Raw genomic sequence first — 26,478 nt, forward strand, 5'->3', positions numbered from 1 at the left:
CAACCGTTTGGTATACATTATTAATTGTTTTAAACAATAAGAATGAATAATATATGCAGAAATTCTAACAGTATGACGGTTCCGTCAAATTTTTACACCGAATTGTATTGAGAAACGCAAGATTTTCATTTTATTCCATGCTGTAATAAACGTATCAATATTCTTGCCACGAAGTGGCCATACGATATCAGTGTAAAACGACGTATTTGCTTGTACACATTGTTAACCGACTGTAGCAAGGACAAATACTGGAAATCGATGCAACATAATTTTCCCGTCGGAATAAAAATCCTTGAAAACTGAAACTCGGAATTGCGCCTGCCTTGTAGTCTGTAACTGTGCGGTTCCTCCGACGCGTACATACGAAAGAAAAACAAAACTACGAGAGGCCTTAGTGTAGTTCGGAATGCCAGCTAACCGCAGTTTATGATGCATCCACCTCAACCGCCAAAGTATACGTTCATGCGAATGTATGCATGTTCCTCCATGGAATGTGGTTTCGCATAGTCTCGTGTTATTTGCATCGATACGACCAGAGAAATATATTCGTCGATTACGAAAAGAAATAGTACTTTAACCAGGGCAACCGCGTATTCTGCCCTCGGTAAGACAGTCCTTTAGAAACGAGTTTATGTCCTACGTCCTACATCTTATAAAATATTCCGCTTCTGTCTCGAAAACAAGCCACGAATTGCAAAATGCTAAAAGGCGTATAGATTTCTCTTTACACGAAGAATTTGTATGCTTCAGTTTGTTCCATCTTTTAAAATATACAACACACACTATAGGCTTTTGACTTAGGAACACAATTGATCTACTTTAAACTTATTAAAAGTGCAAATAGTTCCATCAATTTACTTATTCAACATTAAATGACAGTCCTAGCGATAGTATATGTATAACCACAGACGAGGTATACCAGTAGACCTTTCAGTAGAATTTTCAAAAGAATTTGTCTTCAAATAAAAATAACCTGCCTAACATAATGGTTAACACCTGCCTAACTATAAATCTAAATTCATTTATTATATTAAGAAACAACTCTAAATTCGCAGCCATTAGCTCGGTGTCACCCACGAAGAATAACTTTTCTATCGTGGGTGACACCGATTACCAGGTCTCACCACGAGGAGGTTGCTGCGAGTGGAGACCCGAAGGGAGATAGATGGAATCAAAGTTCCATCGATCTTCCTTTTACATTCTTACAAGCTAGATTACTAAACTAGAGAGATAGAAGGAAGCAATGTTCCTTCGATCTTCTAGTTTAGTTCTACCAAGTAATTATTTCGTTTAAAAAGGGTTGAAGCTAAATAATGGGAGACGCGACGCGACGCGATGCTGAACCGTGCAGCAGATCTTCGGATCGAATCAACACTACCCTTGGTAGATTGATTTCTATTTCTAGAAATCGATCTATCATTGGCAGGCGACTAGATCTTTCGGACAAACTGGACGGCCGATCACATGTTTCGTTCGACGAAACAGTGGTGACCGAAGCAAGAAACGAGAGAACGAGTCGAGAGAAGCTACTTGTTAAATAATTACTTGGCATACGCAGATACACTAGGGACTTAAAATTAACGTCGAAGCTCAAATCTAGTCAAGTTGAAGCTAAAATTCGGAGGATAGAAGGAAACAAAGTTCCTTGTACCAAGCAATTATGTGGTTAAAAAGAGGGATGAAGCTAAATCGTGGGATACGCGACGCGACGCGACGCGACGCTGAACCGTGCAGCGGATCCGAGGATCGAATCTACTGCCCTTGCTAACTCGATCTCAACAAGAAAACAGAGAACTGCAACCCCGAGTCGAGGTCTCCATTTCTCCAACGCACCCCGCCGGGAGCCCGAAGGACCCGACTTAGGCTGTCTGACAAAGAGAGAGTACCTGAAACGGGGTCGACTTCCGCTGGAAGGTATGCGTTTCCGCAGAATACGGAAACTCCACACCTTCCAGCGAAGTGCCGTTTTCCCTCAATCAAGCTTACCAAGGGAAGGTGATTAGATCTTTCGGACCAGATACACGGCCGATCACATGTTTCAATCGATGAAACAGCGGTGACCGAAGCTAGAAACGAGGGAACGAGTCGAGAGAAGCTACTTATTGAATAATTGCTTGGTACAGACGCGAAGATACATATAATAAAGAAATCTTCGACGTTAATTTTAAGATTCGCGACGAAGCTTAAATCTAATCGACTTAGAATTAAATGTCCCTCGGCGGATGTGGCGTACTCCCTCGATGTCCCTGCGAATAATCTGAAACTAAAATTGATACCCATATTAGTGACATACGAAAGGAAATTTAATAAACACCATGCAAACTAGACGAAGCGATGGAATAATTAGTCGTGCTGATGTACCTAAAAGTGAGAATCTATAAGATTCTCGATGCTAGACCTACCTAAGGAAATGTACAAAATTTATACATGTTAGGAACAAAGTATTCTACCTATACTTGCGTAACGAGAGTATAAAGTCGAAGTAAAATAGCGAATGATTACAAAAATTGTCCGAAGAACCATACAAACTTCGAAGACGAACAGAAACAAAGATTGAAAATCCAACGCAGAATTGAAAATCCAACGATGAAATCAAAGATTGAAAATACCCAAGAATCAAACAAAATATCTTAGCGAAATAAAATAAGAATAAAAATCTTATTCTAATTAGTGACATCGAAATTCATGAAATAATATACAAACAAAATACATAAAATAATATGGAAACAAAAATGATACATGATCCAACACAATTATGTCAATTCAAAAAATAAATCAGAAGTAGAAATAGAGGAGGAAAACATAATAACCAAATAAAACCGGTCAGTAAAACAACACCGAATTATGACCAAACAAATAAAATAAACCGGTCAATTTTGTGATAATAATATAAATAAGTAAAGTGGGCTTACTACTTGTTGAGCATTAGTTACCATTACCAAGGAAGCGCCAAAGGTCCAGCTGTAACATAAGAAACGATTCGTAATTTAGCAAAAGCGATGAACAGTTTCATAACGTTCAATTGGTGTCAAACGACAAAATAGAAGTGGGGAGAGCAATTTTAAATAGTTCTTACCAGTGGTCATCACGGTCCGGCACTGGTCAGTAGTGGTCAGTAGTGGTCAGTCGTCGGATCTCCACTGGTCAGCACTGGTCAGTAGTGGTCAGTTCTGGTCAGTTCTGGTCAGTCCTGGTCAGCCCTGGTCAGTCCTGGTCACTCCTGGTCCCCCCAGTGGTCACCGCTCCACGAATGGCCTGACTTCGGCCCGCGAGACCCGATCCCCCTGGATGCTCCAGGGGTACTGAAGAATTTGTCCAGCGGTAGTCTTCGAGTGGGGAAGTCGAAGAGTGGGGAGACAGTGTCAACGTGAAGAGTTAAGAACCGCTTGGTCTAGAGAACAATACTATTTCATTTGGTCCCACCTCTTGACCATTTCTGGATCTTCACTGGACCGCTGACCTTGATGTCCACCTCACTGTTGACCACCAGTGACCAGTCATTGTTGATCATCGACCCATTAAAACCATTATGAAGATTAAAGCCTTCTTACGAGGATCATCTTACAATTTGATGCATGATCTTTTTAACATTTTGTTCCACTTTGGAAGAGTGTATCTCATGTTATAAGACACTCGTGGTACAGCGATACCGTTCATCCCACTAACGATAGGTCTATTCTTTACCTCGTTTATGTGTAATAGGTATACATGAGTGGGAAATATGTTATGAATCAATTTTTAGATTTATCAAGGCACATATGTATAACCTCCGTATCTGTTGTATTACTCATTTTCTATTCGTTAATTTTTGTTAATACGTGTCTTTTTGTACATCAGTCGAACAATTGCCATACCGAGTGAAAAATTCGGAGGTGATTTTAGCGTCCTCGTGAATTGAGAAACTATTCACTGAATTAGTATTAATGGGCAGCAGTTGTAACGTGTGCATAAATGTATGCGAGTTGACTATGGGGAAGGGATTGAAATTCATTTCTAAATCTGTTGGTAATATTGCAAGTGACACGAAAATGGTAATGGGGCTCTAGAGCCCCAGAAAAATGGGCCGAAAAAATACATTGGGTGAAAGACCTACTCGTATACCTCGTCTGTGGTGAAAGATCTACTCGTATACCTCATCTGTGGTATAACAGATTATCAATAAATGATCAACAATGGATCATTAATAATTTGTCATTAAGTGGCATGGTAACTTGTCAACGATCGGTTATGATCGACTGTAGATTACTGATCAATCAAGAAAACAAGAAAATTTAAATGTCGACATCTAACGTTAGATCTATGCAACGACCAAGTAAAAAGAATTATACATACCGTGACGTTGGAGGTTAGCAATGACTGGAGTTTTCGCGCCAATTTGTATAATCGAAGATAGAAGGTAATATGGGAAAAGTAGCAACAAGGATGCAGGATAGTAGCAATTGTGTCGAAAAAAATAATTCCTGTAATCAAAAAAAAATATTTCTTATTATAATATTGTTAGTATTTCGTAATAAAAATGAAAAAATAACCTCTAATATATGAGTAGGTCTCCATTTCGATTAAGGTAAGGGTTAAGACTTTCTCGGTTCGTTATAATTATTTATTTATTATAAAATTATGCTTCCAACAAATTGTAATGGAATATATGCATGCATGGAATCGAATCGATCTGACAGACGATCTTTAAACAAATTTCCTGCAATCGAACGTGGATACACAGCTCTGTATGTGTTCTTCGTAATTGATAATTCTAGGTTCGAAGCGAAATCACTGTACACGTGAACATTTCTTATTAACAGTTTTCTTCTTCTAACGAACTCTGATCTCGAACGATTCGTGAATTTTACGTAAGGAAGAACAGAAAGACACTTCTATGAATTTCAAGCTGCCTAGTAATTTTTGTTCTATTGCAATCCTTGCTCCCCCTTACATAAAACATTGTTCAATTGCTACTCGTTTAAATTTCACCTAAGAAGTATGGTATTCGATTGTTGATTGATTTTCTTCTGTCGTCATAAAAAACGTACAAAACATTGATTAAAACGAATGATCAAACTCATTCGAGATAACCTATATGGTGTTACAAGAAAATGACATGCATAGAAACGAAAGCAAATTTTCATTTCCTTACTTCGTTTTCGTTCTAAGCCTCTGGCGTGATGCAGAAACGGAAATCTAATGATAATACTTGTCCAACGTTAAGCCAGTAACTGTCTTCAGAAGTTTCAAGCGCGAAAAGTTTGATACAGTGTCCCCCCGACTACCGTGTTAATTTACAAACTCCAAAAATATATCTTACATGATACGTGTGAAAGAATAGATGTAGTAAGAGACGATACCTCGAAACATGCATTATTGGAGAGACGCTTCTCTCGAACATTATTATCTATGTATTTTTTTTCGATTGACTTCAACGATCGAAGGATGCAATGTAATCCCGATGACACACGATTAATCTAGTAAAATTACAGCGATGGACAAAACTTTTAAACGATAATGGTAACTTAGTCGAATAAAAAGTTTTACTCAAAATACTTTTATTATCGAATACTTCTTACTTAATATACAGTAATACTGTTTCGTACGAAAATCTTCTAATTACAGTTCCGATTAACGAGCATCATCGAGATTACACCATGCTTGATAATAAAAATTATTATCGACAAGAATGCTCATATCATTAATGGTTTTTCGTAACAAAAACAGCCATTCTCCTTCTGAAGGGACGATTAAATAGTAAATAATTTTTTTTTTATATTTATCTCATTTGGTTTTAATTTCCGTTATTTAATAATAAGTGCTAATCGTTTATCTATTCTCAACAAGTTCATCCCTTACACAATGTTTAACATAACAGCCTGCCAGCAGCGCAAAAGACTAAAGGTAGTTTTTACTTAGATTTGCGTTTTTTAAACTTCATTTGTATACTATTCTTCGTTTTTTTTTTTTGTTTTATCATTTTTTACTCTTCGTTTTTGTCAGCGACAAAACAGTATTATAACTTTTTTTTTCTTCGATTAATCGCAAAACTGACGAGGCAACGACGCAACGTACATGCAAGCGTTCCCAGAAAAATTCGTGATGTCGATTATACCGTTTGGTAACGTCACGTTTATAACTCGTTGCTTGCGGTGTGTGTGTGTATGTGTGTGTGTTTTTTTTTTGTTGTTTAATCTTGTTAACGATTCTTAATTATAGGCCTCTGGCAGAGGCGATTCTTGCGAATGCGTTCCACAGGCATCTAGGCACGACAGATATAAAAGTAGTACGTTCAGGAATATTCAGATTCATAACAATCGATATTCTAAAATAGTGCTATCACGTTCATCTAACTCTAAAAACGACGTTTCATTTCTGTCTTTTTTCCATTTTTCTGTATTTTTTCTTGCTCTTTTTGCCGCTAAATTATGAGCTGGTAGCGTTGAAGCAACTATATATCACTTGTTACTTAATGTCTGTCGTTTTTTTTTATTTTTGTTGCGCATTAGTGGAAACTCGCTCAGAAGAGTAGCGCCTCAAACTTGCATACTAAAATTCTTTTGTTTTTGTTTTTTATTATTATTATTACAACATCAAGCAAGCGTCCATTCTTTTCTGACCTCTTTCGCATTCGTATAAAATTTGTTTATTTAGAGTATATATATAGGGTGTTCGATAAAGCATAAATTTCTATAATATGAAGACAATCTCGCGCTAAAAGTAAGACAACCTAAACTAATCAACCGTTGGTAAATGAATTCCCAGAGAATCGTCTAGTTTCAACAGTGCCTATCGACCATGTACACCGAATCTCTCTTATACGAATTAATATGCTTGAAATGGTTAGCGTTGAATTCATAATCGAATTGAGGAAGGTGAAGGCGAGCTTATATACGTAAAACTGTCTTATTGTCAGCGATAGATCACCTCATACGCAAGAAATCTACAGTTTATAAAATACTCTGTATATGCATACATATTTAGGACCCTTATTCGCTAGGTTTTTTCACATTTCATGATTTTTAACAGCGAGTACTTAACATTTGCATAATTCTCGCTATACCTTATATAAATCAACTCGAAGAGTATATAGGGAGTTATCAGTTTTTTTACCTTTCTTGTTTGTCGTAAATTACTACGGACACGTCTTCCGAAAGTGCTGGGATGCGATGAGAGAAAGCTTTCCTTCCGTTTTTCTTATTTTTTTCGTTACCATAATGAAAAGAGACAATTACATACATCTCAACAGTTTTGATATAAGGGGGATTACGACATTGTTGGCCTCTATACGATAAAACACTGTTAGATCGATCGAATTCGATCGGATCGTCACAGTGTTTGTTTTCTCTCAAAAAAAGCTAACTCCCAATATCACTGCAGCAGAAGAGAGGATACATGGGAAGAGATTGCGGTAGAGACTAGCAATTATTGGAATCCGGTGGCGTAACGAGGTACTCGTCGGCGCGTTTGTGATCGGACAATGCCCGCATTGTGTGCGTGTCTTGGGGTAAGTCGCTTTTTCTTCGCAAAAGTGGCTTAGTTTTATTGATGATCGTCATCTTCTTTGCCTGTCGCGAAGAATGTCGCTTTATGAATAATAAAATAGTTAGCATTAAGAAAACCAGATGATCGCTCGAGACCTCTCTAGTATCTATCCCCGGTATAACGTTCCTAGCATAGCGTTAGAAATTCGGCTAACCTGGATCCAACTCGTACAGGGGCTTCAAATTTATACGAAAAAAATAGTTGCATAATTTTATGCTCTCGTAAAAGAGCAACGTAACTGCGTTTCATCTCTTATGTAGCAGATCCTGCTTTAAATGCGACGCTATTAGTCGTTCAAACGGCCTGTTTAAGCGGATTATGTAACTAATAAGCTCGAGTGACCGAAGAGAAATTGTTCGAACGATTAATAGCATCACGACTAAGATTTACTAGCCTACTCCAATTAGTAGATCTGAGATGAAACGCAATAATATTGCTAATTATACCAAAAATATTATTACACATGCTCTGAAAAGTAAATAACCCGAACCTTTCTCGATCTCTGGGGGTCCATGATCACACCAAGCACGATTCACCGTGGAGAGTATGTAGCCTCGAGCAGCCAACTGATTTTCTTCTTACTACAGAACTCGGATGCAGTCAATGTCGTACCTCGTTTGCCTTTGCCTCTATCTTTTCTAAAGTAAGTGGCGTTTGATCCGTTTCGCCATCTTCGTCGGGTGGAGGGCTATCTAATTGTTGCTGTGATATCGTGGTAGATATAATGATATTCGTTGAACATTCTTGTACGGTCATAGCATAACATGGATGTCTCATTGCTAAAGCTTCTACTCGCATCCACGCTTCGTCCCTATCTTTTATGAGCTTCCTCTCTCTTTGACGATCCTGAAAATATCCCAATAAGTATTATATAAATAATGTCTACTCGTTTTTCCGTCGTCCAATAGGGAATAACGTACCTGAAAATACTGTTGAGTGTAATCGTCAAATACTTTATGATTCATCTCCATGAATAGCTTTAACGCATTATAAATCAAACCATGAATAGTTTTGTTCCAATGATTTCGTGAATTCTTGTAGAATGCTGGATACACGATGGGTAGAATGACTAAATAGTTATCGGATACCAGAGACATTATGTATTCGTTGTTCCAATAATAGAGAGCCCGTTCAGCCACCTAAATACATAACACGATACGATAGAATCTCGAGTTGTACTTCTAAAACAGCTACGTTACCGTAACAGAATCGATCGACCATACCTGAAAATGCGGAGACGAAACGCATTTAGCTAATTGTCTAAACAGCGGATCCATAACTTTTTGAAACTCAGCGGGCTCGATTACGTCCAAAATTTCTTCGAGTTCGTTCAGGAACATCACTTCTTTCGGGGAATGTGTTTTTGGCCAAAATTTCAACAAACTCTTAATAACCGGTTCGGTAAGCGACGGATCTTTCTCCAAAAATTGCACGACACAGTACGCTAACTGCGGATGATAGACGGATAGCGATTTGGCTTTATGCAAAGGTGAAAGTACCTTTAGTAGAAAAATTTTATGTTCCTCCTTCAGTGGCAAAGCAAATCCGTTGATTATACTAGAAGAACAGTGAAATCGATGAATCCACGATCACTGGTAGTTTCTTTCGTTATTTACGATAAACAAGCAAAAGCTACCTTCCCAAAATCTCTAAAAGTTCAGCAATACCATTATGGTGCTCGGTCTCGTATATAAATCGATAAAAAACATTGTTTATTTGCTTCCTTATATACGCCCTAAGGCCCAAGAACTTTCCATAAATCCTATGAAGCGTTGTCTTTAGGAAATCCCTCTCGCGCGGATCCTCCGAATCGAACAATTCCAAAAGCTGCAACACGAACTTCTGGTCTATGTAACGTCTCGCAACAGTCGGTTGAAAGTCTTGGGACTCCAACAGTCGGAGAAAGAATTCATAAACCAATTGCAAGTGAGGCCAGGCTGCTTCCAAGGTTGGCTCATCCTCTTCCGGGTCGAACTCGGCACCGTTTGGATTCGATGACGGAGGAAGTGTACGAAAAAGATTCACTGCGAACTTGACAAGTTTCACATCGTTAAAAATCATTCCCCTTCATCCTTGTTACAACCGATTAAGGGCGTATTCTCATTCGAAACGTCGTTTTTCAACCCCTTTTCAACTGGTCCACATGGTTCTTGTTTTACATAATTTTAGTACATTTCTGTATAATTAAAGATGACCGGAAAAATGGAGGTCTACTAGAAACTATTAACGAAATTAAAATCTTTATTACTATTTTACGTACATATACAACATATCTTCGTGTATTAGCCGGAAAATTTTATAAACTTTTCCATCTGCGTTTGAATATTTTTGTTGGCCGTGAACCCTTAAGCGCCTGGATTCTTAGTCGCGTTTCTAGCGATGTGCACCGCTCTATTCAAATCACTGCAATTTCGTTATTTCTTTAAAATCCGATACAATACTTTGGGAACACATTTTCAAAAGATTAAACTTTACGAAAATGTTCTTCAAAAAAATATCGATTTTCGTTTACCGGTCAAATGAGAATACCCTCTTAAACCGCTTCTACGCTTACCATGTTCACAGCTTCAGGGTATATTGCCTCCGTAATAACGTTTTTGTTCTTGGTAACGTATTCGACCATCTCGTGAAGAGCGGTACGCTTCACTTCCTTCCATTTTAAGTCCGACAGTGGATCAGACTCAAAATCGAAAAGTACACAGCACTGCCGCAGCTTCTGTATAAAAAGTTCCTCCCTATCGTTCCCTTGTTGCGTTTCTGTAATAAGAATGGGAAAAACCGAGATACTTGTATGAACGGGAGGCACATCACGGTTGCAAGTCAAACACACAAAAGTACATCGTACGTGTAACTATACACAAACATACACGCACAAATTTCACTTTACAAATACACTTGACACAAACGTAACGTTTCACTTTGTACACAAACATCCCACATTACACGCAACACGCACTATTAACACACAAACAGAGAGATACACAAACATTCCACTTTATTCGCAAACACACATTATTCCACTTGCCACATAAACTCGCACAATTTTTTTTAACAAATGCATACGTACAACCACTTAACACAGTGCTGTACAACACAGAAAAATATACACACACCGAACCATTCGTCGTAATTGCACATAGATCATACTTAACACAAATGCACTTATACACATCATTCATATATGCGCGCGCGCCTCTCACTCTCTTTCATGAACTCCCACATGGACATGGATTCTCGTTCCCCCTCCCTCTTCTATCTCTCTTTCGCTAATATATTCTTACTCCCTTGGACTTTCTCTCGTAGATGCTCCCCCACCCCCTCCCCGTACACTCTATCATGGACTGTTTTGTTTCTTGTCTTTTCAACTCCCACCTTCTTTCACACTGTTGTCTCCCTCATGGACTCTTTCCCTTATTCTTTTAAACATTTTCATGAAATCTTTCATTCCTCCGCATTTTTCATCGTTTCGATTTTCCTTCTCTCCGGCTTTCGATTTTTTCGTAGATAGTTTATGTCCCTCTTGGACTCTTCCACGAACTCTTTCGATGTTGTACGATTGCATAGATTGTGTTCATCTCTCTCACACACCTCGCCTCGCGTTATTGCCGGCTCTCTCTCACACATTTTCCACAAACACACTCCCCCCCCCCCCATCTTTGGTATTCGCACATATTTACAAACCATTTCTATAGGATTCAAGACGGAAGACAAACTTCCAAAGTTTCTTTACCAATTAATAGGGGTCGTAACGGTTGATAATGCGAAGTGAAGTTGGTCAAGTAGGATTTATTCGATTCACGCGAAAGCACGGTGGCCAAAGCAAGCCCCTGATGGAAGCTCGGACTTTTCGGCAGACAACCAGACGTAAACGGATATCCATCCACGTGAACCATCGTGTATTCCAGCAGCTCGCCGCGTTTACGTATCTCGATATTGTCACCGAAAGTATGCTCCTTTTCCCGGACCGCATACGGTAAATTAAAGCGCGTGCGGCACCCCTATACGCACCGGCTTCCTTGCTCACATAACAATCTGTTGCTTCGACATAACTGACCGTTCTTTCGTACAAAAACTACGCATATCTTAATTCCTGCGGTAATACGAGCCGCGCGGCGATTTATGCGCGTATTCGTCGCTGAGCGCGCTACTCTGTATCACGCCGAGATACGAGAAATGTGCGTGCAATTCAAATTAGGAAAATGCCGCCGATATCAAAGACCGTTTGAACGAGGAAGAACTGTTTACGTTAGAAAACTAGGAATCGCGAACGACAAGAGCGCGCATGCGTGAACCACCACCGCGCCTTACAATCGATACGCTCTGACGTAGCTACTTTCGCAATCATGAGTGACCGGAATTGAAAAGGCAAAAGTAATTAATTATTTCGCCCCCCTTAAAATAATATCAATAAATTGACGTCCAAACGTGAACACAATACAGTAATTTTAAGTTTCCCCAATTTCAGTAGCATTTGACAATATTTAAAATAGCAGCGTATTAAGAATTTGCGATTTCAAGTACGTTAAAAAGAGTACCAGTATTGTAATTTCCATAACAATAAATTGACTTAAACATTGACCATTTCGAGTCGGCTAGGCATAAATGTGTTCAACAAACTGTCTTATTTTTATTAAACAAATATTTAACATGTTAATCAAGGGTGAAAATGTTCGTAGATTTCCAATCGATATGCGGATCGTTTACGTGCTGCCCCCCAGAGGTATTTTTCGCAAACTTGAATCTCTTGGATAAAAAGTTCTTAATTCAATCGATAATGTTCATAACGCAGTGAATTATTAGATTTTATACAAACGATGTAACCAAATTTATACACTGACCGTCACGTTTTAATAAACGATCTAAAATTTAATACATGATAGGAAAAACAGACGTAGTTCGTTAAGCGTCAAAATATAGGTCAGGCCCGTATATCGCTTCAAATATATCGATAAATCAAAACTGTCTCATGAAAAGCTTTTTTAAATCCTCTGAACTTTAGTTCCCTGGAGAGCATAGTATACATATCTATATAGTCCCAGGAAATTTGAAATCGAAATGGGAACATTAATATGAGCTTCGTGTGTATAATAAAAACATTTTAATGAAAACTAATTTGCATGGCGGGGTTTAATGACCCTTATATTTCTTGTCACGAGATCGGCAAGTTTATACAAGAATGTATTAAAAGCTTTCAGTGACACAGAAAGAACATTCTATTCTAATGAATTTAATCATTATTCGTTCGTCATAAAAGAAGAAATACCGTTTCCAAGTTTTCTGCGACGATGCATACGTAACAAAACCAAACGACTAAACAAAACGAATAATTATCGAAACAACAGAATGTGCTACACTCTCGCTTACATAAAACAACGGTAGGTAACTACTCGAATCTACCCTCCCTGCGCTCATTAAGTATATTGCGGTTTATTCTTGGCGAGGATAATGACGAGGTTTATTGCTCCTACTTTGGTAAACTGTTACACTAATCAATCATTATGTGACAATCATTGCAGAAGAAAGCAAAGTTTACTCTGTGGATGTTAAAGTTATTATAACTGCTGATGAATTTATTATACAAAGAAATACTTTGTACGAAATTATACAATTATTGGTCAGCATAGAAACGAACTTTTGCAATTGATTAAAATCATTGCCACGGCTTAATTAAATTATTAACACTACTAGTATACATTCTTCCATGATAATTTATTGGAAAAACTTTTTCCCTTAGGTATTTCAATATTTTTAACTATGGACAATACATATACTATATTTTTAGGTATAGCTTTAAAGCTTAACGGATACATACACTGTTGCCAACTTTTAAGTTCTATAATTATTACTAATTAAAAGATGGTAAATAAAAATAATGAAAAAATTACCGCATACTTCACACCCCTTTCCATACTTTTTTTTTTTATTCAATGAGATCGGTAAAATAAATTATTTATCGGTTTTCATGCGTAAGAAGTTATTTCAACAACTTACCAGACAAAAGCGGCAGTTTTTGAAGCTCCCGATTTTTCGAAATGTTGAATCTTGAGCTACTTTGCCGTTTATCCTTTTTTATCACAGGACCGCCAGGTTGATATTTGATCTTGTTGATCAACGTAGGCGGTGGTGGTGCATTGGTCGCAGGTGGTCCTCCTGCTACCTTGTTGGCCTATAAAATAATAAAAATAATTCTATAATACCATAAAGAGCCTAAAAACACAAAATATTTTATTGAAAACTTTTTAGAGTCAAAGATATACGATATCGATAAAATTTATCGTGTCCAGTGAAATCCCTAACACAATACATGCATGAAAACAGCATACACGAAACGGTAGAGAAGAAAATCCTGTTCGAACAACCTACATTATCAAACTCTGTCTCAACAATGAAATTATGTTGTACAACTTTATGGAAATGACTATCAAACCACTCTGCTGGAACTTTTACTTGCTTCGATAGTTCATATTCTTTACAATCATTGTACTAAAGTAAACATCATTAGTTTTCCCTTAAATACAGCAAAGTTTCTACATCTGTATTATATTCACACCACACAGAAAGATTACTAATTGGAAAGGTTTTGCTTTAAACGCATTTCCACTAAATCCACACAGAATTAAAAAATGTTTAAAAAAAAAAAGTTGTCTTTTAAAAGCAAATGTGTATGCCAATCTATATGTAATCTTTATTACATTCGACACAATTCTTCCAACGATGCATTAATGCCTGGTTTCCTCGAGAGAAGTTTTGTAGCTGATCTTGAAGCCATTTATGCACCGTTGATCTTGACCCTTCATCTGAGGTGATGTCCTTTTAGAGCATCTTCTAGTGGCCAAAAAAGATGATAGTTACTTGAAGATATTCTTTGCAAATGTACAGAAAAAGGTAACACTTTTACATTAGTCTTTTGGGTCTACTTCATTCTGGCACACTAAAAAATACCCACATTTTTGTCAAATGAAAACAGTGATACAGATGCGCAAGAATGACTTCAACACCAATCACAAAACTTCTTCTCGAGGAACCTAGCTGATAGTGTAGCCCTTGGGGAATTGTGTCGCGCAACAATAAGTTGTAAGTATTCTTTGTTGTTTGTAAAAGATGAATTTTGGTACGATGTATATGATTTCTATTTTAATCTTTTCTTGAATTATATCATCGCTTTGCACATATTTCTATAAGATATTTTTGTGATTGCTTGAATATTCTTGTAAATACATGCATATATACATTTTGTACTCACTACTTCATTATTTTCTTATAAATTTCTACTTTGTCTGCATAGCTATTAACAAGGGTAGAAATAACTTGAATGAATTGATTTGACTAAAATTTAATAATGTACACAAATTCGATAAAAATTCGTCAACATACAGTGGTACTACAGATATACATGTATGTATACTTTGCGTGCCTATGTATAGTAAGCGATTATGCAATTCGGCGTTAAAGTAATATTTACCGATTTCTACATCGTCTTTAAATAACTAATTAACAACCAAAATTTATTTCGATATGTACAGAATAACCATAAAATTAAAAAAAGAAAAACATAAATTTATCCATCGAATACTTGGATCAAATTTATCAACTTTAACATACGATAATTATTGTTTATATTTTTCTATAATCAATCGTAAATTGTTCATCAATCTCCTGCGTTATCAGCGATCGATAAATAAATGCAAACACGCTACAAATTTCCTATATAACGCACTATGTGGTGTTATACGTGCACGCTATATTTCAAGTCAATTTCGAATTGTAATTAAGCTTTGTCTCTCATTTTATACAATTAATCATCAACTTTATAGAACACCCGATTCCTTTAAACCGTTATAATTATACTATTAAACTTAAATCGTGTATCACTCGTTGCACATTAATTTAATAATGCGTTTTCTTCAATTACTTCAGATTATCAAGATATCATAATTTAAAACACTAAAATTTAAAAATGAATGTAATTACTAACGTTGCGCTAGCGCTTAAAGTATTCTTAAATAAATTATAGCATAAAGAACACAATTTAATTTAAAAAGTTTCTAAAAGAATTCATTGAATATATCAAATAATAAAAGTCACGCGAATCGAGATTAATTCGTCATACAACGGCTAACACATTAATCTTAACGATCTATTAATATCGTTAGCGCATATACAGGATGTCTCTAAATAAGTGCCGCGTAAAATAGTTTTTAAATGGTAGACCTCAAGGTCACTTTATCTTTAGTTTACAAATTCCACCGACGCTTAACAAAGAAAACCTAATTACAAATTAATTAATTGCTTAATTACAAATGCTAAAGTCCGTCCGTCTCTTATCGTCTTAGCGTCAATATAAACACATCAAAACAAATGACTACTTGTGTTATCGGTGAGTCGGTACAAAACAGAATACAAAAGTGCAAATTTCAAACTTTAAATTTTTCAAGGTGACTTTAAACAAGTCTATTGAATTCGTTACATATATATTTTGTACTTCCGTGTCGGTAGAACAAAAATATAGATCGTTCTAAAAAAGAAAACGCACAGTCACCTTCGAACGACCGTAGAAAACGGAGGAAAATATTTTGCTTTGATATTATCAGATTGTGCATTTGAAAAATAACGAAAGATATGCATTCTCGTAACCCTCTCAATGTTTCACAGCATTTATTTAAAGACACCGGGTATAATTGCGCGGCGATTCCATACTTAGAGTTCGTTCCATTCATATCGCGCACGAGACTCAATTCCGCATGGATTACGCATTAATTACAATCACGAACCGTGTTATAGGAAACAGAAGATTTCTATTAACGTTAAAAGCCGTTAATTACTTGAAACAAGAGCAACGTAAAGTGTCAAATACTTGTAAAAAAAAATGCAACGAGAAACAAAAGGCAGAAAATAATATTGGTTATACTTTGATTCCTCGTATCCTTTCGGTTTACATCGTTTTTCTATTTATCAACTAAGTTCCAACGCTCAAGCGCCACCTGTGTCGAGTAACATTTTTTTCAAAGAAAACTTTAAAATTGTTTCAAGGAAACATATACGTTAAACGGTCCCCGTCTAAAAAGCGCGCTAGAAAATTACATTACGGAAAATATATCTATATAAGCGATTTCAAACTACACGCGTATACATAGATAACTCCTCGAAGGAAAACATTTCAGGTGAGCACACAGTCGAAGATGGATACCGGATCGCTTCTCGAGAGAATAAATCATGAGCAAAAGTCCCGACGACAGTATGCAACGACCGACGAAAATGCTCGGTCGTCGATGATACGAAACAATTAGAATGCGTTAAGATAAAAACAGAAAGACGAGGCCACGATAGGAAATATCAACGATGACAGGAGTGTGTCGAGGATCGTAATCGAATCGAGTCACGTCGGTCGAAAGGAACGTAGAACGGGCGATATAACCTCACCTCGTCACCTGTCTCGCCATCCTTGCCGTTCTTTCCCTTGTCCTTGCCGATCTTCGTCGCATCCTGGAACAAAACGAGTAAATTGCACCGCTTGCACGAACGCACGATGCCACGACAGCACACGAGATTCACGTTCGAGACGCGGGGTCCGCTCGACAAAACTCGCCACTCGCGCGATGTCACGAACGGAAACGAGAATCAGTGGATTGGATGTACCATGGTGTCAGGTCCTTCGAAACGTTCGGCCGTGAAAACGTGCTAGCGAAACGGATATCGAGAAATCGGAAATCACGCTACACCCTTCGGTGTCTCCGCTACCGGGGTTGTTTCCCCGAACTCTCTTTACTCTCCCTTCTTCCCTTTCTCTCCTACTATCCCTGTCATCGTCTCCCTCTTTATCCCTCCCTCTCTCTTTCCTCCTCTGAAGCGCGCGCGTGCCCGCGATCTCTCCTCGTTGCAAAGGAACACCGTTTTCGCGTACGTGTGTACCGATCGCATAAGGAGAGACATGCGATCAGACCAGACACGGGATCGCGCGAACATGCAACACGATGAACGCACCTTTTCTTTTTTCGACTGCCGGCTCGACATATTGTTCTGTCGGTCGCGAGTAACAACTATGCGTGATCGAGTTGAACCAGCGAGTTAGCACACTTCGAAAACACGTAGTAACACATCGATCACAGCGGCCACCGAGGAGCCGACACGAGACACTCATTCGCGGCGGCCATTGGCTATGGCTCGGCGATTGAACCTTTTGGCCGGCGATTCGCGCCACTCGCCGTCACCGTTTGCGTTTACGCTTTTATCCCTAGTCTTCGAACGCGTCTGTAAAACTATTTTCGTCTGCCTAGTTTCCTTTCCGCGCAAAAATAATCGTTCGCCGTTAAGAATAACGTCTACAACACAACGCACAACCAGAATATTACGAACGTAACTTATTAACATTTCGAGATAAGACGACACATAATGCGCCTTCGCTATGTTCTGCGATAACACAGGTTATAGTATCATTGACAGTTATGCGATAGAGGAATCATCCAAACAATTGCATCTTAATACTTTATACGTTACTGAATCTCATTCAAAATGCTGTAAACCAAAAAACAAATTGTTCGAATTGTCGTACCTGATTAAATATACAATTGTTGCTTCGCGCGACGTTAAATTGTACCGTTTACGAACATTCAAAATGATATCTGCGAAGTTGGCGCTAAGGTTTATAAATATTGTTAAACTTGTGACAAAGTTTCACGATCTCGCCACTGGAGGGCTACAAAAAGTAACTAATTGTCTCAAGTTGTCCATCAGCGTAAAATTCCCGACATTTAAAATAAATTTTAGAGATTTTTAGCGATACAAAGTTTGCTACACGATTTTCTATAGTCTGCCTAGATAAAAGAAACGCAGGTCAACAAAGCTAAGAGACCACATAGAATCCGATTGGTCCATTTTGGAATTATTCTCATGACGATATTTGCTCATAGAAATAAAATTGTAGTCTATATACATCTAACCTAATTTTTATTACAATTAATATAATTGTAAAACTATAATTACTAGATACATAGCTTTCACAGTGGCCCTGCGTATCGATTCTATTTATTTACCTAAGTTCTTTTTGTTGGACGAAGTATAGTTACACGTTTGAAACGTTATAGAAATATGTATAACGCGAAGAAAGATTAATGGATTTGGTTACTTTTTCCACGGATGGTTGAAATCCGTGTCACTGGGAAAATACATAATATTTTGGTTATGTTTTCAAAAGAGAAAAGGGATGGTGGTTTTTGCATACAAATACATATTTAACAGGTACACATTTGTATAGTACAAAAACATGAAGTATGGATAAAAACGGATCAATATTTAAATTTGACCTTATTGAAAACAGATTTCCAGCACCAATTGAGAGTATAAAATCTATATGACCTAAAAATGGCAGAGAATCGAGAACATGGATCGGAAGAAACGGTGAAACCAATATTTCGTAATCTAACGGCAGACGATCCCGAACCGGAGGCAACGGAAATAGAAAGTCTTTGTGTGAATTGTGGAAAAAATGTAATGTACCAAAAATTCAAAGACATTTTGTTTCATGTTTCCTAACATATTATTTTGTAAATACAGGGTATCACTAGGTTACTACTAACAAAGATTCCACATTACAAAGATATTGTGGTAATGTCCTTTGATTGTGAGCATTGTGGCTATCAAAATAATGAAATACGAAATAGTGGGAAAATTGCTGACAAAGGAATTAGGATAACATTACAAATTACAATTCCCAGAGACTTAAATCGCCAAGTCATTAAATCTGATTACACCAGAGTACAAATACCATCTTTAGACTTTGAAATTCCTTCTAGATCACAGAAAGGAGAAATAACAACAATTGAAGGTATATTAGAAAGAACTATTAATGATTTGGAACAAGACCAACCAGAAAGAAGAGAAAAATACCCAAGTTCTGCTGCTCAAATTGATCAGTTCCTTGAGAAATTAAGAAAACTTAAATCTTTGAATGAATCTTTTACTATAATATTTGAGGACATATCAGGAGAAATTCATGTAGAAAATCCAAATGCTCCATTGAAAGATAAAGGATGTACTGTAACAAGATTTAAGAGAACCACTGAACAAGATCATATTTTAGGAATTTATTCTGAAGATTCAAATGTTTTATTGAAACCTATACAAGAAGGAGAATACCCATTAGAGGAAATTGAGGGTGAAGTTCTTTCTTTCCAAACAAATTGCCCAGAATGTAATTGTCCATGTGAAACTAACATGAAAATGACCAGTATCCTTTGCTATAGTAAAGCTTGCAATATTTTATTTGAAATATTTCTTTTATTTTGCCTTTGATAATTGAATGTTGGGAGATATTATTTGTCCTTAGTTTAATGTATAGATATTCCATACTTTAAAGAAGTAGTAATTATGGCAACAGTTTGCGAAATATGTGGTCACAAAACAAATGAAGTTAAAAGCGGCGGAGGCATCGAACCGGAAGGAGTAAAAATCGAAGTTACCATTGTTGGAAAAGAAGACTTCAGTCGCGATTTACTGAAATCTGAAACTTGTTATATGCAAGTACCTGAATTGGAATTAGAAATTGGTCCTGCTACTTTGGGTGGACGATTTACTACTATAGAAGGCATTTTAATGGCAATTAAAGATCAATTGTCAACGTCCACGGCCTTTACTGGCGACAGTACTTTTCCCGAAACTGTTAAGAGAATGGATACTTTAATATCTGAATTGAGCGAGGTATTAGAAGGAAAACGAAAAGTAACGTTGGTATTAGATGATCCAGCAGGTAACAGCTATATACAGAGTCTTTCTGATGATGGACTCGACGGTGGTTTAAAGATTACCAAATACGAAAGAACGTTTGAACAAAATGAGGAACTTGGATTGAATGATATGAAAGTTGAAAACTACTAATCATTCGTCTAGAAATGAACCTGTCAGTAATGTTAATATAATGTATTATATTTGAATGCAGAGAATGTATTATAAATGTACACTGTATTTTGTAAATACAAATTTTGCAATTTGATTGCAAAATTTTTTATCGAAATTTGAATTTTTATTACTCTTCCTTGTGTCCAAATAATTATTACTTGACTTTCGTATTTCTAAAATTAATTATATTATCATTGAATTTATAATAAAAATGTTCACACGATTGGTATAGAGTCGAGTTTTGTTAATTTAGGAAGTCGCCGGGTGACTTGACTACGCCAAGATTCCACATCCATATTTTCACATATAGGATTATTAACAAACAACAAGTCTTGAAGATTGGGTATTTCTTGCAAGCGATTAAATTCCGCCCAATCTTTTACCAAATTATTAGACATATAAAGCACTTTGAGCGCTTTTAAAACGTTGACGCCTTTAATCTTTTCTATTAGATTATAAGATATCCATAATTCTTCTAAATGCTCACCTACTGCTTCTAATCCAGAAAATGTTTTTATATTGTTACGTCCTAAAGATAAAATCCTCAAATTTTTCAAAGAATTAATGCCACTGATCTTCTCTATCATGTTCGTCGAAAGCGATAGTTTTCTAAAAATAGAAATAGTTTTAATAAATAACAAATATAAAAACGTTTTGTATGGTTCTTATAACCATATACAATATTTTTTTACTTGAAATTTTAATGGACTAAGTGCAAAAATAATTTATAATAGAAATATAACTGACTCTACAGCAGCCAGTGCTGCTAAAGTATTATCCATCTTTTCAATTGGAGGCCACTGAAAAGACAAAATAATTTCTTTCTGCTCACTGGCAGGTGAACCAGTTTTCTCTTCCCATCGTTGAATGGCTTCTTTACAGGTTGTTGGCTTAGCCTGCACATGTTCATTATAAACTATCCAAAAAGGTAAAGAATACTATACAGGATGTTCGGCCACCCCTAGGAAAAATTTTAATGGGGGATTCTAGAGGCCAAAATAAGACGAAAATCAAGAATACCAATTTGTTGATGAAGGCTTCGTTAAACAGTTATTAACGTTTAAAGTTCCGACCGTACTGAATTTTTTTCTCGAAAATGCGCAAGATTTCGGGGGTATGCCCTTTCACCAAAAATGATTGTAATTGACCCCTGCAACCGAAAATAATTTTTCCAAAACGATTTGAAAATTTTAAATTTAATTGTTAATAACTTTTTAACGAAGCCTCCATCAACAAATTGGTATTCTTGATTTTCGTCTTATTTTGGCCTCTAGAATCCTCTATTAAAATTTTTCCCAGGGGTGACCGAACACTCTGTATATTTAAAAAATAATATACCATAAGAGAGAAAACGATTCTTGGCGTTTAAGGTACGTGTTATGACAGACAGATCTTCGTAGATTTTGCATAGCAATAGTATAAACAATACATAATCGCGATAGGCAACAGTTAACTTCATTTCTCATAAAACAATGGAAACATTAACCTCGTGATATCTGTTTCAAATAAGATATAAATCGACGGAAATTTGCCAATATAACGCTGCAGAAAGTTCATCGGACGATGCAGTTGAATTTACTGAGAAATAGATCGCGAGAATTCGATTAATATCGATTACTTGCTGAAACCGATCGACCTATACGGATAAATTGAAACTCGTAATTTTTATTATAGTGAGAAAATATATGTATTTAGGTACAAAGTTCTTACTATTAAAGGATTGTATAATAAATACATTTAGTGAACTATATCTACATTTTTCTTCTTTTTCTTCATTTTCATAGGCATAGGTCCTGGCATTTTAAATACCGTGCTATAAGAAAATGACAAACGGAAAATACAAATCAATATACAGCCTTCTCATAATAAACAACTGTAATGAAATAATATTATTAATTTACTTACTGACAAGTAGTGCATATTGGACTAAATTTACAAAATACTGTAAAATAAAAATTATCATTATTATGTCACAGATATTTGCACAATAATATTTGAGACAATTTCATTTTCTTCCCTTACTTGATAAACATATGGAGCACACATAGCCAATATCAATAAGTTCTTGATGACAAAAACATGCTGCACGATAATCAACTTTCACAGGTGGTGGTAATACTAATTTTGATCTAATATTTGGATCTGGCAGAAATATCCACTAAACAGATAAATGTTTGTATGTGGATAAAATAAACCATGCATAAGAAAGATGTAACATTAGACTATGTTTTTCTTACTAATAAATACTGTAACAATCCACTTAATTGTGGAACTTTTAAATAATTTCCACCAGTTATATCACAGCCTTGTTGAAGCAAAGTCAGCTCTTGATCTAAACTGCATACATCCAGTATTATTCCCTAGATGTTTCAGAGAGGATCTTTTAGTGTTTCTTTCAAATTTGCAAAGTACATACATGCAAAATTACAACAAACCATTTTCTGAGCAGTGAAAAATATGTTCATGTAATTCATGTATTGCATTGCAGAATCATTACTTGCAGTGATCACAAGAATTCTTGAATGTAATTTTTCTACTGCTACTTTTTCTCTCTCTAATCTTGCAACATAACACAATGCCATGGTCAATGCTCCAGATATCAGGCTTTCACCATTTAATGGTTTATCCATAGAAATCTCATTAATAACTAATTGCAGTTGATGCCTAACAGTACGTTCTACCATGGTAAACTTTTCATATTGCCCATCAATTTGTCGTATTTCTGATGGCTTTTCACATGGATACAAAAATGTTGCTCCATGACTGTGGCATGCTATCACTGCCAATTGATTATTGGAGGATTGCATTAAATGAGAATTGGCAAACACAATAGTGGAATCTAAACATTGTGTCAATATCCTTGTTTCATGCTTTACAATTCTTTGCATTGGGTTTACATCCAATACAATTATAAGCAGGCTTGTTTCTATTTCTAAAAGTTGTAAGGTAATCTCATAAATCTATGTAAGTTACAAACTTCATAGACTATCTTATGAGTTTAATAAGTTGAGTGATTAGACTGATTAGGGGTTACATAACCTTCACTTACCGCTTGCCATTATGAATCAAGATAAATAAATGCAGTTGTTGTATCTAACATTTATAAACGTAGTCTTCTGTCGACATTTTTTAAGAATCCATCACACTTCTCTCATTTTATTCATAAATTTCACTAAACGAGTATAGTAAACCATAAACAAACTGTGCAGGCCCTTGAAGAGCCAAACTACCGACGTGCACAACGTGCATTATTTACTTCGAGTAAAAAAAAGTTTAATATTTTCAGTCTACTCGTTATAATGTTTAAATTTGCGTGTAAGGTTCATAAAAAAAGGTAAAAAGAACTAAATTATGGAAAAAGGTGGATAAAAATGTACGAAATTCCTTTGTTAACAAATAAATCAAAATTGTACATGCAGTAACTGATTAGATGTCCATAAATGGGCTATTTCTTCTGTCTTACGATGGAAGTAAATTATGCGTTTATCTTGGAAAAAAGGGGTAGATATTAATGATCAATGGTTTCTTTAAAAGTTCCCGCGTTAAATTTCACATTCAGTTACAGACGTGCGCAAATTATCCGTGCGAAAACGCGCATGGCTGCATACGTATTGCTGCACGTTACAGCCGATTGGACGAAAAGAAACAGAACAAGCGTGAAATATCATTGAGGTCACAAGGTTGTCTTTGAAAGGTTATCGAACGTCGTCTCCTCGAATTTGAAATCAGTCACATTCGTGCTCGAAGTACGCTGCAAACATGTTGCCCAGATTTCTAAAGCCCACGTTAACCGTCGCTCAACAAGGAGCGAAGCGATTATCAACGAGTGCTACGGTGAGTTTCTCAAACGTATAACGTACCTAGATCAGTAAATCGTGTTCTCTATTGATACATTACATCTTTAAAGATTAAATTTTATACAAAACGCAAGGTCGTTAGACATTTAGACGATTACAATGAATAATTTGAATCATGCTTCATGATACAGAATCGAAGTACCATTATGCAATCGTGAAAATCTTCGGCGTGAAACGTATACAAATTATGTATTATTTATTAAGTATATATTAAAGATTAAATGTATCGTACTACTATGAATGAAATTGAATTACCATTATACAACAGTATGGTTCATAAGATGATTGAGGTTTACTCGATGCTATCGTTGACGTTAACGTTACTAGCACCGATACGAAATGCACGACACAAAATTCTCGCGAATTGTAAATTATCGGGAGATATTTTAACGATAATATCTATTAATTGTTGTGCTTTTCAGCGCGATGCCAAGGTTGCTGTCATGGGCGCCAGCGGTGGAATTGGGCAACCGCTATCGCTGCTCTTGAAACAATCGCCTCTCGTAACCGAATTATCGTTGTACGATATTGTGAACACGCCAGGTGTCGCTGCCGATCTCTCGCACATAGACACGGCGGCAAAAGTAAAAGCCTTTACAGGCCCGAACGAATTGAAGGAATCGGTTAAAGGAGCACAAGTACGTTTTTCCTATATGTTCGTTAATTATATGTTTGCTTAAAAAATCATTTTTCAATTTATTGTATTTTTTAAGGTGGTCATCATACCCGCCGGTGTTCCACGTAAACCAGGAATGACTAGAGATGATCTCTTCAATACAAATGCTTCCATAGTAAGAGATCTTGCTCAAGCTGTGGCAGAAATGTCTCCAAAGGCACTCATTGCTATTATCTCCAATCCAGTTAACAGCACTGTGCCTATTGCCAGTGAAGTATTGCAAAAAGCTGGTGTTTATGATCCTAAAAGAGTGTTTGGTGTAACCACATTAGATATTGTTAGAGCAAATACATTCGTCTCCGAAGCAAAAGTTGGTGTAAAATGTGATCTATAGCATTTAAAAGGCGATTCAGGCGTAATTACCTAATTTAAATCTCTTCTTCAGGGTCTTGATCCGCAGAAGACATCGGTGCCGGTTATCGGAGGTCACAGTGGTATCACAATTATTCCCCTGATTTCACAGTGCAAACCATCAGTTTCTTTCCCAGAAAATCAACTAAAAGCTCTTACCGGGCGCATCCAGGAAGCTGGTACAGAGGTTGTTAAAGCAAAGGCTGGTACTGGCTCTGCCACGCTTTCGATGGCGTATGCGGGTGCTCGATTCGGTATTTCGTTGATCAGAGCGTTGAACGGAGAACAGGGTATCGTGGAATGTACCTTTGTCAGATCCGATGTCACATCAGCTAAGTACTTCTCGTCGCCTGTTCTGTTGGGCGTAAGTAAAATTTCTATACAACAAATCGTATATTTATATAGAAAACATTATATATGTTCTCATTATGATTTCAGAAACAAGGAGTTGAGAAGAATCTTGGTCTTGGAACACTTAGCGCATATGAGAAACAACTGATGGAGAATGCTCTCCCAGAACTCAAGAAGAATATTCAAAAGGGAGAAGATTTTGTGAATAAGAAGTGAATACTGCAAGATACGACACTAGATAGAGGCGTGATCAATCAAAATCGAGGAGTCGAAAATTGTCAGTATTCGTTATGAAAATACTCGCGTTGTACGCGAACAAAGAGATTATTCAGAAAAGGTGGATCCTTCATATCTATCAATCAATAGATAAACGTTTAACATGTACAGTATAAGTAAAAGTAAAACCCGTTTGTAAGCAACAATAAATTAACAAACGTATAAAATCTAAAAAGTAGATACAAACAATTTTATTACTTCAAAAATGATATCGATTCATAGGCCTCTTTAAAAGATAAAATAGATATCGAAACGTAAAATGTGATGTAGTTAAGTTAAAAATAAACGCTCTTTGTCCAGAAAAAAGTGAAAATTATTTTTGTTCTTTTCTTTCCTACTTCTCCTATAATTTTTATCGACGTTTTAATAGTTCATAAATCATTTAGTCATAAAAATAAGTACATACATCGAAGAATACAATATTACCAACAGTTAAACGCGCCTTTAATGCACTGTCTCCCATACTTGGTTCAAAACAAACAATTATTTGAATTAAACGATAGCCGATAACCTTCGATACAAAGTCATCTACGTATTCAACAGATACAACGG

At 36.4% G+C, this 26,478-nt stretch overlaps 5 protein-coding genes across 8 annotated transcripts; 2 read left to right on the forward strand and 3 right to left on the reverse strand.

Moving 5' to 3' along the window:
- Window positions 1-4,586: 4,586 nt before the first annotated feature.
- On the reverse strand, window positions 4,587-17,843 carry LOC143343810 (serine/threonine-protein phosphatase 2A 56 kDa regulatory subunit gamma isoform). Of its 3 annotated transcripts, none has more exons than XM_076769069.1 (9): window positions 17,506-17,843; window positions 16,945-17,007; window positions 13,516-13,690; window positions 10,079-10,281; window positions 9,161-9,555; window positions 8,748-9,081; window positions 8,445-8,663; window positions 8,137-8,370; window positions 4,587-7,547 (listed from the first exon to the last, which is right to left on the reverse strand). In XM_076769069.1, the coding sequence occupies exons 1-9, from the start codon at window positions 17,533-17,535 to the stop codon at window positions 7,398-7,400; spliced, it is 1,803 nt and encodes a 600-aa protein (XP_076625184.1). In that variant the 5' UTR covers window positions 17,536-17,843; the 3' UTR covers window positions 4,587-7,397. The 3 variants fall into 3 exon arrangements, with proteins under 3 accessions (XP_076625184.1, XP_076625185.1, XP_076625186.1); XM_076769070.1 differs by lacking the exon at window positions 17,506-17,843 and adding an exon at window positions 17,161-17,414; XM_076769071.1 differs by lacking the exons at window positions 13,516-13,690; window positions 16,945-17,007; window positions 17,506-17,843 and adding an exon at window positions 11,255-12,323.
- A 374-nt stretch (window positions 17,844-18,217) lies between these two features.
- On the reverse strand, window positions 18,218-21,874 carry LOC143343559 (dynein axonemal light chain 1). The gene is made up of 4 exons (XM_076768545.1): window positions 21,845-21,874; window positions 21,163-21,311; window positions 20,635-21,024; window positions 18,218-18,335 (listed from the first exon to the last, which is right to left on the reverse strand). The coding sequence occupies exons 1-4, from the start codon at window positions 21,872-21,874 to the stop codon at window positions 18,218-18,220; spliced, it is 687 nt and encodes a 228-aa protein (XP_076624660.1).
- On the forward strand, window positions 18,462-20,530 carry Zpr1 (zinc finger protein Zpr1). The gene is made up of 4 exons (XM_076769072.1): window positions 18,462-18,759; window positions 18,839-19,008; window positions 19,075-19,747; window positions 19,859-20,530. Exons 2-4 carry the CDS (start codon window positions 18,883-18,885, stop codon window positions 20,392-20,394), a joined length of 1,335 nt encoding a protein of 444 aa, XP_076625187.1. The 5' UTR covers window positions 18,462-18,759; window positions 18,839-18,882; the 3' UTR covers window positions 20,395-20,530.
- Tfb4 (transcription factor B4) lies at window positions 20,947-23,922 on the reverse strand. Of its 2 annotated transcripts, XM_076769076.1 has the most exons (7): window positions 23,465-23,922; window positions 22,851-23,347; window positions 22,653-22,775; window positions 22,438-22,573; window positions 22,321-22,357; window positions 22,126-22,228; window positions 20,947-21,024 (listed from the first exon to the last, which is right to left on the reverse strand). In XM_076769076.1, the coding sequence occupies exons 1-6, from the start codon at window positions 23,472-23,474 to the stop codon at window positions 22,153-22,155; spliced, it is 879 nt and encodes a 292-aa protein (XP_076625191.1). In that variant the 5' UTR covers window positions 23,475-23,922; the 3' UTR covers window positions 20,947-21,024; window positions 22,126-22,152. The 2 variants fall into 2 exon arrangements, with proteins under 2 accessions (XP_076625191.1, XP_076625190.1); XM_076769075.1 differs by lacking the exon at window positions 20,947-21,024 and having other exon boundaries at window positions 22,092-22,228.
- A 117-nt stretch (window positions 23,923-24,039) lies between these two features.
- Window positions 24,040-26,239, forward strand: Mdh2 (malate dehydrogenase 2). Its single transcript, XM_076769073.1, has 5 exons — window positions 24,040-24,249; window positions 24,695-24,910; window positions 24,986-25,258; window positions 25,334-25,663; window positions 25,738-26,239. Exons 1-5 carry the CDS (start codon window positions 24,175-24,177, stop codon window positions 25,864-25,866), a joined length of 1,023 nt encoding a protein of 340 aa, XP_076625188.1. The 5' UTR covers window positions 24,040-24,174; the 3' UTR covers window positions 25,867-26,239.
- The last annotated feature ends 239 nt before the right edge of the window (window positions 26,240-26,478 follow it).

This window comes from Colletes latitarsis, chromosome 7 (genome assembly GCF_051014445.1).
Source record: "Colletes latitarsis isolate SP2378_abdomen chromosome 7, iyColLati1, whole genome shotgun sequence".
Taxonomy (NCBI): domain Eukaryota; kingdom Metazoa; phylum Arthropoda; class Insecta; order Hymenoptera; family Colletidae; genus Colletes; species Colletes latitarsis.

What these genes read in the sequence shown, in the direction of transcription:
- LOC143343810 (XM_076769069.1), bottom strand. Translation starts at nt 17,535, where the DNA reads ATGTCGAGCCGGCAGTCGAAAAAAGAAAAG. An exon ending in CTTTTAGAGATTTTGGGAAG is followed by an intron (nt 9,082 to 9,160) that starts GTAGCTTTTGCT and finishes CTGTTCTTCTAG; the next exon opens with TATAATCAACGGATTTGCTT. An exon ending in TTTCGTCTCCGCATTTTCAG is followed by an intron (nt 8,664 to 8,747) that starts GTATGGTCGATC and finishes TTATGTATTTAG; the next exon opens with GTGGCTGAACGGGCTCTCTA.
- Zpr1 (XM_076769072.1), top strand. Translation starts at nt 18,883, where the DNA reads ATGGCAGAGAATCGAGAACATGGATCGGAAGAAACGGTGAAACCAATA. An exon ending in GTGTGAATTGTGGAAAAAAT is followed by an intron (nt 19,009 to 19,074) that starts GTAATGTACCAA and finishes TTGTAAATACAG; the next exon opens with GGTATCACTAGGTTACTACT. An exon ending in AACTAACATGAAAATGACCA is followed by an intron (nt 19,748 to 19,858) that starts GTATCCTTTGCT and finishes TTTAATGTATAG; the next exon opens with ATATTCCATACTTTAAAGAA.
- LOC143343559 (XM_076768545.1), bottom strand. Translation starts at nt 21,874, where the DNA reads ATGAAGTTAACTGTTGCCTATCGCGATTAT. An exon ending in CTGTTGCCTATCGCGATTAT is followed by an intron (nt 21,312 to 21,844) that starts GTATTGTTTATA and finishes GAACATGTGCAG; the next exon opens with GCTAAGCCAACAACCTGTAA. An exon ending in CTCGACTCTATACCAATCGT is followed by an intron (nt 18,336 to 20,634) that starts GTGAACATTTTT and finishes TCTTTTATCTAG; the next exon opens with GCAGACTATAGAAAATCGTG.
- Tfb4 (XM_076769076.1), bottom strand. An exon ending in TTTTCACTGCTCAGAAAATG is followed by an intron (nt 22,776 to 22,850) that starts GTTTGTTGTAAT and finishes TGAAACATCTAG; the next exon opens with GGAATAATACTGGATGTATG. An exon ending in GATTGTTACAGTATTTATTA is followed by an intron (nt 22,574 to 22,652) that starts GTAAGAAAAACA and finishes TTATCTGTTTAG; the next exon opens with TGGATATTTCTGCCAGATCC.
- Mdh2 (XM_076769073.1), top strand. Translation starts at nt 24,175, where the DNA reads ATGTTGCCCAGATTTCTAAAGCCCACGTTAACCGTCGCTCAACAAGGA. An exon ending in AATCGGTTAAAGGAGCACAA is followed by an intron (nt 24,911 to 24,985) that starts GTACGTTTTTCC and finishes GTATTTTTTAAG; the next exon opens with GTGGTCATCATACCCGCCGG. An exon ending in CATTCGTCTCCGAAGCAAAA is followed by an intron (nt 25,259 to 25,333) that starts GTTGGTGTAAAA and finishes TCTCTTCTTCAG; the next exon opens with GGTCTTGATCCGCAGAAGAC.